This window comes from Belonocnema kinseyi, chromosome 6, assembly GCF_010883055.1.
Source record: "Belonocnema kinseyi isolate 2016_QV_RU_SX_M_011 chromosome 6, B_treatae_v1, whole genome shotgun sequence".
Classification (NCBI taxonomy): Eukaryota; Metazoa; Arthropoda; class Insecta; order Hymenoptera; family Cynipidae; genus Belonocnema; species Belonocnema kinseyi.
The window spans coordinates 25,763,032-25,778,443 of NC_046662.1; the positions used below are offsets into that span (position 1 = coordinate 25,763,032).

Below are 15,412 nucleotides of genomic sequence, written 5' to 3' on the forward strand. Positions count from 1 at the left end.
AATGAGAAAGAACAAAACAAGAATTAGATTTTTACAAGAACAATAAGTTAAAATAAATTCTATGCCATTAAAAAAAAAGTTGCATCGTTTTGCAGTTTGATAATTAAAAAAATTGTCTAATTCGAATATTTTCATTTTCCGAAACTTTAAAGTTTCGAGTACATTATTTTGCGGGATTTTTATATAATTTCAATTCAAATTTAAAAAGTTTTATCTAATTTTCCCCACGAATAAAATAAATAAATATATTCACCAAATGAAAGTATTTTCTTTACTAAAAAAAAAATTATTTAACAATTTTTGAATTGTTAAAAAACTATTGCAGTTCGTGCCTTAGAGATTTAATAATGTTTAAAATAGAAAAAGTGCAGTAACTTTCAAAATAATTGCGAAAATATACTTGGCTGTATCTTTTTTCTCTACTAAAAAAATAAGTAGCCAAAATTAAAAAAAAAGATCGATGCTGCGAAGGTCTGGTTTGTGTGAGTCCGGCTTGGAATCCACCTCATTTGTTTCTCCTTTTCTCGTCAAAGTCTATCCAGTAAATTAACCTTTTGTTGTGTAACGTCAAAGAAACTTCGAGTCCACTTAAATTATTGTTTCGATTACCTGCTTGTGACAGAAAATACTCATTATTAAATATTTATGTACCTCTTAAAGAAACCGACTTTGGAGACTAGTCGATTCCACACTAGTGTTTAACATTTTAATTGAGCTGTTGAAAAACGCAAACACTTATCAGGATTAATGCTTTTTTATTAATTAAAAGCTTCCATTATTCACTATTTTATCATTAAAAACGTCTCATTTCAGAGTCTATTTGAAAAAATTGCTATTTTTAAGGTAAATTCATTTTTGAGAAAATTACATTTGGATGCTTCTAATTTATAAGCACCTAAATCATTCCAAGTCTGTAATTATTCTTTCAGTCATTTCTTATCTTCTGATTGGAAACAAATTTCTTAGAAAAATCGACGTAAGTAATGAAAATAAATCACTTTAGAGAAACTATATATTTTCAAGAATTGGTCTCTGCCTGAAAAATATTTGTCTAAGTAGGAGAAAGTGGTGTTATATCTAATGAAAGTGATATATCTAATATAAGAAATGTCACCTATCGACATTCTTGGAAAGAAACTTGAGTAAAACCTAGCGTAAAATACAAATTTTAGAAATTTAAAGACCCTAAACATAATAAGAAAAAGTTCATACAGAAAAAATTTCTGTGATTAATTTTGCTAAAGCTGCCCAGAAAACCCGAAAAATCCTTTTTTTCTTGATTTACTTAAAAATAATTGGTTGTATTAAAAAACAATTAGAAAGAAGTTGCAGAATCTCTATAAAATGAAAAGTTTTTTTGTATTTATTTTTTCAGTTTAAAACCTTTTTTGAGAAAAATACAAAAAAGTTGAAAAATTAAAAAGACCTTTTTAATAATATTATTCAAAATCATTGAACATTTTTTATTTTAATTACCAGTTGATTACTCAAAAACTTTATAAATCACGATTTTCGACCCTTGAAAGCCTATGTTGGTTTTTTTATGATATTATCCAAAATTGTAAAAAAATTTAATTTTCATTTAATGAAAGAAAAATTATAGGAAATAAGTAGTTTTGTTTGTTATTTGGACGAATTTTGTATTTTTTTTGTATTTTATGGTGATATCATTATTTACTGTTATATTTCATTGTAGTTTGTATATTTTACCACAAAATATATAAAAGCTTACCATTGTTTTTTCGAAAATGTTGTTCTTTTTCGACCTAGGATGAGAAAATATTTAAAACATTGCAAATAAATAATTTTAGGTTAAACTTTTCAAGTTATTGATATCACAAAAAAGCTTTTACGTTTGTACAATACGACAAGGTGCAATATTAAAAAAAAATTTAATTTTCAAGATTTAAGTAAAAAAACTTCGATTTTATAGAGATTGATACAAAAACTATTTTTGAACTTTCTTGTTAAATGTTAAAACTACAATAAAGTATAACAATATAAAGAAAGTTTACGAAAATGTACACAATTCTTAATTTATGTTTTAATTTATTGTAATTCATTGCAGTTTCCTGAAAAAGCGTTTACATTTTTTTCAAACTTTTTTATAAATGTTTTCCTATTTTTATGAAAAATCATTGATTTTTAAGAACATTAATAATTTCTTATCACTTCTCTCACCCTTTTATTAGTTTATTTTGAAAAAGATTTTCCAATAAAGAAAAGTGACAGCGCAAAAATGATTAATTTCAGAATGATCTGCATCTTTTATTTAAGGATTTTTTTATAATTACTCCTAATTTTAAAGAAAAAATCTAAGCATCCTTTATAAAAAAAATTGTTCAGATAGAAATAGTTCGATTTTATTAACCAAATGTTGTTAGAAATCTTAAAGTTATTATTGTTGTTAAATTTGTTTTTCTTATCGCTTAGATTTCTCCTTTAAAATTCATAGCAATTAGCATTAGCTCTATTTTCCTCAATTCAATAATTTCAAAAATTGCGCAAATTATAAATGAACTATACGCAGTGAACATTATCGAAAACTTTTTCAATTGCATGAATAATTTAAAAATTAATCCAGAAAAACTTTTTCTCAGATTTTCCCGAAGAATTTGAAACAATTCTACAGATTTTTTTTATCAGACTAAATACTACACAATTGCTTTATATTTCAAAAGTGAAAATTTAAGAAGAAATGTCTTTATGCCCAAGGATCACGTTTTTCAGTTTTGGTAGTCCATTTAAAAAAAAGAGAAAAGTTGCTTTACAGCTACTGAGTTGCTCAAAGGATGCAAAAACATATATTAGAAAAATAATAATACTCTGCGGAATTCGTGAAAATAAATGTAAGATTCTAACGATGAAATTTGGACAATCATCATGAAATGTTCCAATTTTAATTTGAAAAAAATAAAAATTTTCGAAAGAAGAAGAGAAAATAACTTTTTTTGGGTGCAATTTGTCAAAAATAATTACCAGCGTTTTGGCACTCATACAGCACCCTTATCAAGGCAAGAAAAATTTAAGCAGGTAGGAGCAGCAACGAAATCACAATGCTCTCTCACTGATACCTAAAAATCAATTCAAAGAACATTTGTAAAACATAATCCCCAACGTTTCGGCCCACATACAGCACCCTTATCAATGTAAAAAAAATTAAGCAGATAGAAACAGCAGCGAAACCACGATGCTGTTCCTCCCTGCACACATTTTTCTTGATTAAATAAGGGCACTGGAAAGATTGCGAAAGAAATGAAAAAGAGAAGAAAATAGATTTGGTTGCTTGCCTTTTCATTTTTCTTTCCTCTTTTTCATTTTTGTCAATAGAAAATGAATTTCTTTCTTTTTTAGGAAATTTTGTATCCTTTTTTTCGAATTACGATGGAAGCATTTCATGGTAATTGTTCATATTAGGTCGTTGGATTCTTGGTTTTGTTTTTAGAAATTCTGCAATTTAAAAATATTATTAAGTTTCCAGAATTTTTAGAATTTTTGTTTCTTATCGAGGCGTACGATTAGTCGTGATAAAAAAACTTCGGCCGCTGATAAAAAATCCAATTTTTACTTTAATAAAAAATAAAAATTTGCTTTCCGCTCTTAGATTTGTCAGTCGTCATCATCAGTTTATCTTCATTCAACTACGCATGCGCACATATGCCTAAGTGCAAATTCACAGTTAGATTCTTATGGCATTTCAATGAGAAAACGATTTGAAAATGATATTATAAAAAATCTTTTCGCCAGGTTGTGTATAAGGTTTTTGTTTTATTTGAGACAAAAATATCAGTGTCGAAAATTTCTGGGTTAGGTTCTTATGACATGCTACATTTATTTTCCTTCCCTACTCTCCATGCTCTTTTGGAATTTGAAAGATTTGAAGTCCTCGGATAAGAGCGCGACCAGTGGCTTTTGCTGGGAATTATAGGTACTAACCGAGCTACCTTACAAGCAGGCATTAAAAGTAAATATCGTGCTCGTGCGAGGGCGGGTATCCTGACAATGTGAAACTTTGCGTTACACTTGCGCGACCAATTGCGGGCCAGCTTCCTCGAGGACGGCCCAGATCTCTCACGTTCCCTCCTGCCACATCCCTCTTCTCTCCTCTCTCTTTTCCCTCCCCTCTTTCACTCTTTTCTCTCTCTTTTTCCTCGACCCTATCACTCCTTCCTCTCTCTTTTCTCTCTCTGATCTCTCCTGGTACGTACCTGCAACTCGTTCACTCTCTCACTCTTTTGCTGTGCTGCCTATCGCGATGCCGAAGAATTCCTGCCCAATGCCACCGGGAGAACAATTCAAAGTCATCGATCTTGCCAGCAGCTTCTCGCGCAGAAAAGGCTCCGGATCGCAGATAGTAATGCGCAAACTGGAAACGGATTTAGGAGGCTGGATACCTTTCAACGGGCATTTTTTTCCTCTTGTTTCTTCTTGTATATCCTGAAGAAACCAATGGAGAATTGACCATTTTGAATATTAGATGCGATACAATTCGAACATTTCTTCTTCCTATTTCCTCTACATCCACTATTACTTCTTTATTTATAAGGGGTCCTTTAGGGCTTACACTACCTTTCTTCCGTTACACCCTTATCACATCTTCTTTACATCGCTTACTACCTAATTATTGTAATAACTAATCTGAATTATTCTCTTATTTACTTCCTTTCCATTTTTCTTCTCATTTCCTTTCCACTCATGCTTTCCATTCTCTTTTATCCATACTGACTCATTCTTCTTTAGCTCCTCTGGCTTTCTCTACCTTATTCATACTAACATTGTTGTGCTTTCTCTCCTCCTGTTCTCTCATACGACCAGCTGATACATTTCACGTCTCCTCTACCCAATCATATACTCTGCAGTCGCTTATTATTTAATTATCGTAATATTTGAGCTGAACTACTCTCTAATTCACTTATGTTTGCTTTTTCTCCTCCTTTTCTTCCGAATCATGCTTTCCATTCTCTACATTCCATACTCCCTCACTCTTCTTGAACTCCTCTAGCTTTTTCTACTTGCTTCATTTATTCCTTTCCTAGTCTGTTCTCCCTTAAAATCTTCTTAAACTCTTTGTCTTTTCTCTCCTCCTTTCCGCTCATACCATCATCTAATACATTTTAAGTCTCCTTTACCCATTCACATACTCTGCAGAAACCAATGGAAAATTTACCATTTTGAATATTAGGTGCAATACAACACCCAAATTTTTCTTCCTATTTCCGCTATCTTCAATATTTATTCTTCTTCATTTATAAGGTGCCCCTTTAAGGCTTACACAACCTTCGTTTCTTTATAACTTTATTAATCCTCTTCGTATCGCTTAATTACTAATTATCGTAATAAATAATCTGAACTATTCTCTAATTAACTTACCTTTTTCTCCTTCTTTCCTTTCTACTCATGCTTTCGATTCTCACTCATCCATACTCCCTCATCTTCTCTAACTCATGTAACTACGTGTACCTTCTTCATCCATTCTTCTCTCAATCTTTCCTCCGTTAAAATTTCCTTAACATCTTCGTGTTTTCTCTCCTCCATTCTTCGCATACGACCATTATCTCTTTTCCCTTTGCATTTTTAGACACTTTTGGAATCCCTTTTCATTTCGTTATACCATTTATTGTATCTTGATTACCTTATAGTCATACATTTAATTATTAGCTGATTTTCTCTATCATTCTTCAGTTTTTCATACTCTACATTTCGTCCTTTTCCTATCTCTGTATCTCCAAGAAACTACTTTCTTTATCCCATCGTGTCAAATCTAGGTCTTTTTTGTCTGTCTCTCTATCACCTCTTTGTATTTTACACACACACATAAAAAACTGGAGGTTCAGTAATGTTGTTGCTCAAGTAAAAGTTAGCATCCTTTAGAACGTAGGCTCTAAAGGAACACTTTTTCACGGTTTTTTTTAATTCGTTGATATCCGATAGATGGCCATTAGTGGGTACCGACGTTTTCAACTGCGCATGTGCAAAAATAGCGCGGGCTTATTCGAAATAAAAAAATACTATGAATAAGTATACAGATAAATATTGACAAAAGATTGTTTATTATAAAAACAAAACATTGAAATTAGTAATCGAAATACCTAACTTCTTTACAAAATTTAACATTAACGTAATATTGCATAAATATGCAAAATCAGATGCTTTTAAAATATCCTTAAATGTTTTAAATTTTTTGAAATATTTTGATATCCCATGAAATTTTTGAAATCCTTAAAAATACTTTCAAATTATTGCAATCCATTGAATAGTGTTTGAGTTTTAAAATACTCAAAAATATTTCGAACTTTTTTAAATCCTTCGATATCCCTTGACGTCTCTTGAAATCTCTGTAAATTTCTTGGAATCTTTAAGAATACCATAATTTCTTTCGAATCCTCCAAAAGACCTCCAAATTGTCGAAATCGATTAAAAAAATATTGGACTTTTAAAAAACCCTTAAATACTTCAAATTCTTTGAAATCCTTTTATATCCCTTGAAATCTTTAAAAACTCTTAAAAATTCTTTGGAATCTTAAATAATACCACAATATTATAAATTCTTTTAAGTCTTTTAATGTTCCTTAAACTATGCTTATAATTCCTTGAAATCTTTAAAAACGCTATAAATTTTGAAATTTTTGAAATTTTTTGATATCCCTTAAAATCTTTTTAATCTCTTTAATATTCGTCGGAATCTTTAAAAATACCGTAAAATGTTTGAAATCCTTCGAAATTCTTTTAACTTGAAATCTATTGAAAAATCTTGTAGTATTAAAATACCGCTAAATATTTCAAATTCTTTGAAATCTTTTGATATTCTTTTGAAATCTCTCTAAAATTCCTCGTAATCTTTGAAAACACCATAAAATCTTTAAAATCGTTTAAAATCCCTTAAATTTATTGAAATCCATTAAATAATCTTCAAATTTTAAAACACCCTCAAATATTTCAAATTCTTTTAAATCTTTTGGTATCCCTTAAAATCTCTAAAATCTTTTTTAAATTCCTCGGAATTTTTACAAATGAAATGAAATCTTCTAAATCCTTTAAAATACCTTTAAATGAATGAAATCGATTAAAAAATCTGGGAGTTTAAAGTTATCCTCACATTTCTCAAATTCTTTAAAATATTTTGATATCCCTTCTAATCTCTTAGTTTTTAAATAAATTTGTCTCAGTGCAATATTATTTATTCCGAATCATAAAGTAATATATTCATCATTCACTTGTAAAATCTTCGAAGTGATTGTAGCCAGAAGTGAGAAAAGGGTGATATTGAAACGTTTTAAATCCATACTTTGGGTTCCTTTAAAAACGATTTATCATTGTGGGTTTCTTTCCACCATAAATTGGTTCTAATAGAAATCCTAGTTTTTTCTGTGCACATAAAATTAGACTTATTAAATTAATTAAGCATGCTTTCAATGGAAAATCAATCATTGCTACTCACAAAGCAGTCGTTTTAACAGATGAATCAATGAACTTGGTTGACTGCATAAAATAACCACTTGAAATGACTGTCATTCAATAAAAGTAACAGACACACATTGGAATTAATGGATTAGATCATTTAAAGTGACTGATTTAATACGTGAAGTCTACTGTTTAGACTATTAAAAGTGAATGTTTTGATTAATTAAAGTTACATTCAAAATGATCGATTTAATTAATGATAGTGATTGTTTATATTAACGGAAGTTACATGAAAAATTACTGATTTAATCAATAAAAGTTATCGTTTAGACCATTCAATACTACTGATTCAATCAGTGGGCATTACCGTTTAAATCATATAAATTGACCGATTCATCGGTGTAAATCGCATATTAGATCAATTAAAATAACTGATTTTATCAATCGTTTCAAATGACAAAACAGTGTTTATAACAGATGATTTAGTCCATTAATGAATTAATAAAATTGACTATAAATTAATGATTTACACATTGAAAGTTACGGATTAGATCATTCAAAATGACTGATTAAACAAGGGTAATCTAGGAATCAGCCCAGTTAAAATTAATGATTTAATTACTGTTTATTAAAGTTTAGTTAATTTAGAACGTCTTAATCAATTAGTGAAAGTTACTGCTTAGAATTCAAAATAAATTGTTTAATAACTGCAAGTTCCTGATTGGAAAATAAAAAATGACTGATTTCATCAGTAAAAACAACATATTGGATCATATAAAATGATTGATTCCATCAGTGATTCAGATTGACTGACTCGATAAGTCTTTTTTGAGTGATTTGTCAGTTTTCGAATCCGCATTATTCGAATCAGTCAAAACTGACTGGAAATCAGTCATTTTTTACTCATTCAAATTTAAAGATTTTTAGCTTCTGAAACTTCACTCTTTCTTAATCTCACTCTTACTTCTCAAATCTTAATTTAAAATCGAGATCATTATTAAATCATAACTTGAGAGATACTAAGTTGTAATTTATTATTTTTTTTTTACAGACATTCACTTCGACAGCATATGATGCGTCATGAAGGCAAACAATTTAAATGTGGCTTACCTGGCTGTGCAACTGTTCTACGTTCCAAATCAGAACTGAAAGCTCACAGAAAAAGAGTGCATGGTAACCCCAGTGAACTTTTCAAATGCAGTCACTGTCCTTATATTGCAAAAATCCGATGGCAACTAGCTCGGTATGTATTAAATAAATTACTTGATAATTCATAGTGACTGAGATCTCAAAAATCTTGAAATGATCCTTGTATTTCTAAAAAATACCTACTTCCTCACCCTCTGTCAAAATTCTCTACCCCTATGGCTCCACTTTCTCCAAAAACTTACTCTCCTCTCTTCTCAATTCCCTGAATCCCCTCCTATCTTCTACTCCACCTTACTTTCTAACTCTTCCTAACTTCCCCTTATTTTTCTGCAGCATCTTACTTCCCCCCCTTACAGCTGCTTGCCCTAAGTTCCCCTACTTCCTTTTTGCTACCCCTTCTTCCCATTTCTTCTTCTCCTTCTCATAATTTCCCTCACTTCTCCTCCCTTTCTCTAATTTCTTACCCGTCTAATATTTACTCTCCCTTCCCATCAATGGCGACTCCTCCCGTACCTGCTCTCCCTTTCCATAATTTCACTCCCTTCTTCTACTTCTCTTTTTTTACCTCCCTATCCCAAAGTTACTGCCTTCTCCTACTTTCCCTCTCTTCTTCTACTTTTTCTATTTTACCTTACTTCCCGTCCATTCCTGTCATTTTCCTCTCTTCACCTACTTCCCCTTACTCGTCGTACTTCTCCTGCCTTCCTTTACTTTTCCTCATTTTCTAACCCTTCCTCACTTCCCGTTCTTTCTTCTACTTTATCTCACTTTTCCTCCCTACACCTACTTTCCATAAATTCGCCTACTTCCCTTCGCTACCCCATCTGCATATTCCTTTTACTACGTCTAATGATTTCCCTCACTTTTCCTTCCTTCTTCTAAGGTCGCTCCATTCTACTTGTTTCCTCCTTCCCCCGTAATTTACCATCCCTTCCTTATTTCTCTGCCTTTTCCATTATTCTTCTCTCTTCCCTTACTTCCACTCCTATTTCTTAATTTTTTTCCCCATCTTTCACTGCTTCTTTTTTACCTCCCTTTTACAAATTCACTTCAGTTTTCTACTTCCCCTTCCTTCTTTTACGTTCCCTCACTTCCTAACACTTCCTAACTTCCCCTTCCTTGTTCTAATTTATCACTCTTCCCTTGTCCTCTCCTAATATCCCTCCTTTCTACGACTTTTCTTCTCCCCTCACAATTGGCCTCCCCTCCATTACTTCTCCGCCCTTTCCCCTTCACTAACATTTCCTAATTTCCCTCCTTTTTTCTACTTCTCTTTTTTATCTCCCCTTTTCGAATATACACCCTTCTCCTACTTTCCCTCTCTTATCATACTTTTTCTCCCTACCATTTTATTATTTCCCTTTCCTCCCTTACTTCCACTCCCATTTCTTTATTTACCTCCCTTCTTCCACTTTACTTTTATTACCTCCTTTTCGCAAATTCATTCTCTTTTCCTACATTCCCTCTCTTCTTCTACTTTTTTACCCTACAGTACTTCCCTTCTATTCCTGTGATCTTTCTCTCTTTACCTACTTTTCCTCACTTTCCGTACGTCTTCTTTCTTCTTTTTCTTCCCTTCCCCTGCTCCATTTACCTTTATTTCCCTCTCTTCTCCTACTTTCTATCCCTTCCCAGATTTTGTCATTCCGTTCCGTACTTCTCTTCTCTTATTACAATGTCTTTCTTTTTATATGCTTTCCCTTCTCCTAATTTCCACTCCTTCACTTACTTCACCCCCTTCTTATTTTCCCCGCACTCTTTTATACTTTTTCTCTCTTTTAAACATTTTTATTTTTTCTCCTACTTTCCCTCTCTTCTCATAATTTTTCTTCTAATTTTCCACCCTTACCCTCCCTTCTCATAAGTTTTATTCTTTTCTCCTAATTTTCGCCCCTTTCTGTAATGTCCATCTCTTCTTCTATTTTTTCTTCCTCCCTTCAATTGCCCTCCCCAGACCTACTTTGCATCACTTACCTTACTACCCCTTGTTTCCCCTAATTTCCCTTCTTAGGTACTATCCTTTCCTTTCCTTCCTGTACCTTATTTCCCTATATTCTCGCACATACTCTTTCTTCATGTAGTTCCCCTTCCTTTTTTTGATTCTCCTTCTGCACTTACTTCCTCTGACTGCCCCTCCCCCGATTACCTACTTTTCCTGACTCCTTTTAATTTTTTTAATACTTTTCGACACCTATAGAATATAGAATACCCTCCTTTGCCCTCATTTTACAACTCTTCCTTACATTCTTTTCCTTTGCCTTCTTCCTCTCTGTTTTTCTAATTCCCCCTCTTTGCCGTCCTTCACCTTCTTTTTCTAAACTCCTCTCTACACCTCGCTGTTCCTACTTCCCTTGTCTTCTTCTACTTCTTATACTTTCCCTCACTTCCCCTGCCTTGCTGTACTTTCCTATTCTTCTACTTTCCCTAGCTTCCCAAAACTTCTTTCTTTTTACATACCTTTCCTCTATTCCTCTAATTTCGTATACTCTCCGCATTTCTTTTGTCTTCTCGTCCTTTCCTTCTCTTTTTGTACTTTTGCATGCTTCTCCTAATTATGCTCCTTTCTTGCACTTTCCCTACTTTTTCCTAATTTCTCTCCCTTTTCCCTGTTTCCCTTCCCATAATTTCAATTTTTTGCTTTTCATAATGCCTCTTGCTTCTTCTGATTTTTTCTTCCTTGCAGTACTCCCCGCTTCACTGCCCCTACTTCCCTGTCCTTCCCTTTCTGAAACATCTATTTCCTTTGCATCCCATAATTTCCCTCTCTTCCCGTACTTTGCCTTTCTTCCCGTATTTCTCCTTTTTTCTCAATCTCAGTTTCCTCAATTTCAATCCCTTTTCCTATTGTCCCTTCCTTTACATTATGTCCCTCTCTTTCAGAACTTTTTCTCCCTTTCTCTAATTTCCCGTACTTTCCTTCCCTTTCTTTACCTTCCCCATTTCCTCTCCCTTTTGTTGGATTTAAAAACAATTGTATTTGATCCATTCAAAATTTCTTTAAATAAAGAACATTCTTCCTTAACTCAATTATATAATATTTCTTTTATTTATGGCACAATAAATTTTTGCTTTATTGAAAAAAGTTATTATCAAATTTAAATAATTTTTTCTATCTAAATAAAGCCTGCATTAATTTACACCAAGTTTGTTTAATTCCAACAAAAAAAATTTTAACCAAATAATCTAGTCAAGAAAATTTGTTTGTTTAAATGTAACATTTTTCGTGGTGAAAAGTGTTTCTTTTTTAATCAAAAAAGCAGAACTCCAAGTTTCTTGAGTAAGGCATTTATTGTGAGTAGTCTTCTTGTGCTTGCTATCGATAAAATCGATATTCATTTATCGAGATCCCCGACCGAGACGTGGCATTCTTGGGCCATTTATCGTGCCAATGCTCGCACATGATCAATGCCTTCGAGGAAGCTGACAATTAATTGCGAGGACACCAGTGCGATCCACTCACACGTGTACCAATGAGTACGATATTGTGTTTGTTTGTCGGTAATTTTCATCCATAACTTCACACGTAACGTTGTAATCAATTTTATTGAAACATCAAGAGGGACTTGAATGTAGTTCTTTCAAATTTCCTCTCTTTTAATTAAATTTCGATCATGTATTTAATATTTGTGGTACTCTATGGCGGATTAGGAATTTCCTGTAGTTTGAAATGCTTCGTACCTGAAATTATTCTGTGGACCTAAAAATAATAAAATTTTAATAGTAATATTCATAAATGATAATTTTGAAATGTTTCAAATTTGATATTCTGATTTTAATTTATTTAAAGTAAACAATAATCAATCAAATTGTTTCATCCCAAATGTTTAAAAACATTAAATAAGGCTTTTCAAAATTTTTATTTAAGTTTCAAATTGCCACAAAACTATAAATTTTCATATTTTCCCTGCGCGCGTAGCCTTATTCATTGATTTTTTAAAAATATAATATATGAATATAAAAAAATAAAAAAATAGACGCTCTTAAATACAGAAAAGCTAACAACATGTTTAATTGTTATACAAATTTATTAGAAACAAAATCCAAAAATTAGGTTTATTAGTACATAATGGTGAGATTTATTTCTAGAAATTGTGTTAGATAAAGATTATTATTATTAAAATGAAATAATTTTTATCAATAAAGGACGAAGGAAAGATAAATTCTTAATAGAGACACAAAACCGTCTCATTTTTAAATTTATTATTGTGGGTAAAATAAACGAATCCGCTAATAAAACACATCTTAAAGCGTCTTAAAGCGTCTATTTAATGAATTTCTTTATCAGAATTATCGATAACAATTGAAAATGTAATTTTTTGTACAAATATTTTCTTAGATTATTATTGTGGAGGGTAAAATAGGCAGTCCTATTAAATAATTTACATAATATAAAATTCTGGAATTTTTAATATAAATAGAAACCTTTTTAATATGAAACAGTTGCATTTTAAACCAGTATTATTAACTTTTTGCAACAAAAAAAAAACTTTAAGAAACTATAGAAATTTTCAACAAAATAGTTGAATTTCTATTTTTTTAAATTAATTTTTAACAAAGAATGTAATGATTAAATTTTCTTCTGACACAAACTGAATTTAAAATTTGTTAAATTGATTATTCTACAAAACAAAAGAATTTTCTACAAGAATGTTGAATTTTCAAGGCAAACAGACCAGTTTTCTATACAAAAATGTTCCATTTTCACCCTGGAAATATAAAGCTTGATCAAAAATTTTAATTTTGAATCAGATAAGTAATATTGCGTTAGGAAAATTATTTTTGGCTTTATAAAAATTTTCAATCAAAATAATAAATATCAAGCTGATAGTGAAACCCGAAAATTATAAACTTCAACAACAAAATTTATTTTCAGCTAAATAGTTGCACTTTCAGTTTAAAAAAAATTAATATTTACTACAATTGAATTTAACCAAAAAAGACTAATTTCATTAATTTGATTGACTACCTTTTTCTAATTGATATTTTTGCTCAAAATTTATATTTCCTGGTTCAAAATTCAATTTTTAAACAGAAAGTTCGTCTGCTGAATTGAAGGTTTAACAATATGGATACAAATTTTTTGTCACATGACTTGACAATCTTTATTTGCTAAAAATTCTTCTTTTTGGTTTTAAAATTAATTTTCTTTTTTTTGTATCAAATTATATCTTTTTTAGTTTTTGTTAAAAATTCATCTTTTGGCTGAAAAAGTTGTCCTTTTGTTTAGAAAAATTTTAAACCCGTATCTGAGATATTTCTCTATTCCGTTTATAAAAGAACCTATGCTTTAAAAAATATTACCAAATTAAACTGCTGCCTGGTTAGCTGGATTCCTTTGTACCTAATGAGGATTAAAATTCAGAATTTAACTTTTTTTTTAGTTCAGGACGTGGTAGTTTACAAATATAATATTCGTGATCCTCAAATTATAACAATTTCAACGATATGCTATTTGAATTGAAAAGTAAAAATTTATTCTTATTATATTATTATAATTCGCAGATTTCGAATATTATATTTGTAAATTACAAAGTGCTAAATGAAAGAATAGTTAGATTCCAGATTTTAATCCTCATTATCCACAAAAGGCGACCCGCTGACCAGGCTCGGTGGCAGCAGTTGAGGGGAAGCCGCATAGTGGGAGAACTGTACGCAGGTAGCTGGGGCGAAATTGACTTTCGCCTTAAATATTTATATTTTAAGTCTTTACCTGTGAGCCACTATTATACTAAATACTAAAAATTCTCATTCATTTCGAGTCCTATATCTTATTATTTCTGGAAATCATAAATTACGTATTTTAAAGAGAGGGGTGGGGAGGTGAAATATTTTGTTACCTTTTTTTATCCATTACGTAATTCAAAAACGGTCTCTTACGTGCATAGTATATACAGCGTGAAGATATAATATACTGCAGGTACTTCTGTACACTTTACAAACTTACGAGTTTCGCGACCAGTGATTATGAGTGATGCGATATGCGTGCGCGATATTACGAGCTGTGGACCCAGTGGCTCGAGCCATTGGCATTGCTGCATGTATGTACCTATATCAGCTTCGAAATGCATGACAAGTTTAATTAAAATCCCGCGTGATTTACTCCCTCGCACTGAGGGAGAATACAAGAGTAAGAGAGAGGGAGAGAGTGTAATTGTGAGTAAGAGAGTGAGTGTGAGAGAGTGAGCGTGAAAGAGTGAGTGTGAAAGAGTGAGTGTGAAAGAGTGAGTAGAGTGTGAGTGTGAGTGTGAGAGAGAAAGATATTGGGGGGGGGGGGGGGGGGGGGGGGGGTGATTGGGAGGAAGCGCGACACTCTGCGGGCTATGTTACGTTCGACTCACGTAGTAAGTACTCAATTCGCAATGAAATATCGTGACTACCATCGCCGACGATTATAACGGGTCGACGGTGCACCGGGTGGTGCACACAACTTCCGCTGTGCGGTCTTTTTTTTACGCTTCTCTATATTTCAATGCTTGCTGAAGAGATGATACGAAAAAGGGAGAAAAAAGAGAGGAGGCGCGAACAGAGGGTCACTTAATTGCCGGAAAATCGCGAATGCTCACCCCAACTGCAAAAGTACTTCAACTCCTATATCGAGTAAATAAAGCTCCTCCAAAAATTAACCTATAAATTCTCGTGCGATTTATGAATTTAAGCTCAAAGGGGGATGGTCGGTAAGGCCGGTTTTTGGCCTAATTTATTTTTGGACCAAAAAATCTGAAAAAATCATGGTAGTATCTTATAAGTATACCGAGTTGATTGCACGCTAAACGGACTAACCTCCACCCCCAGCCACCCCCACCCCCCCTACAAATATAGGAAACACCACTACCCACCAACTGTATTTTCGAGAGATTTGACA

The 15,412-nt window shown here is 31.9% G+C and overlaps 1 protein-coding gene across 1 annotated transcript in view; it reads left to right on the top strand.

Annotated features, from left to right (window-relative positions):
- Nucleotides 1–15,412, top strand: part of LOC117174596 (zinc finger protein 600) — a 181,149-nt gene that overhangs the window by 133,696 nt on the left and 32,041 nt on the right. Inside the window, exon 8 of the mRNA XM_033363826.1 lies at nt 8,453–8,644. Within this exon, the coding sequence (XP_033219717.1) occupies nt 8,453–8,644 (192 nt within the window). The remainder of the gene's footprint in view (nt 1–8,452; nt 8,645–15,412) is intronic.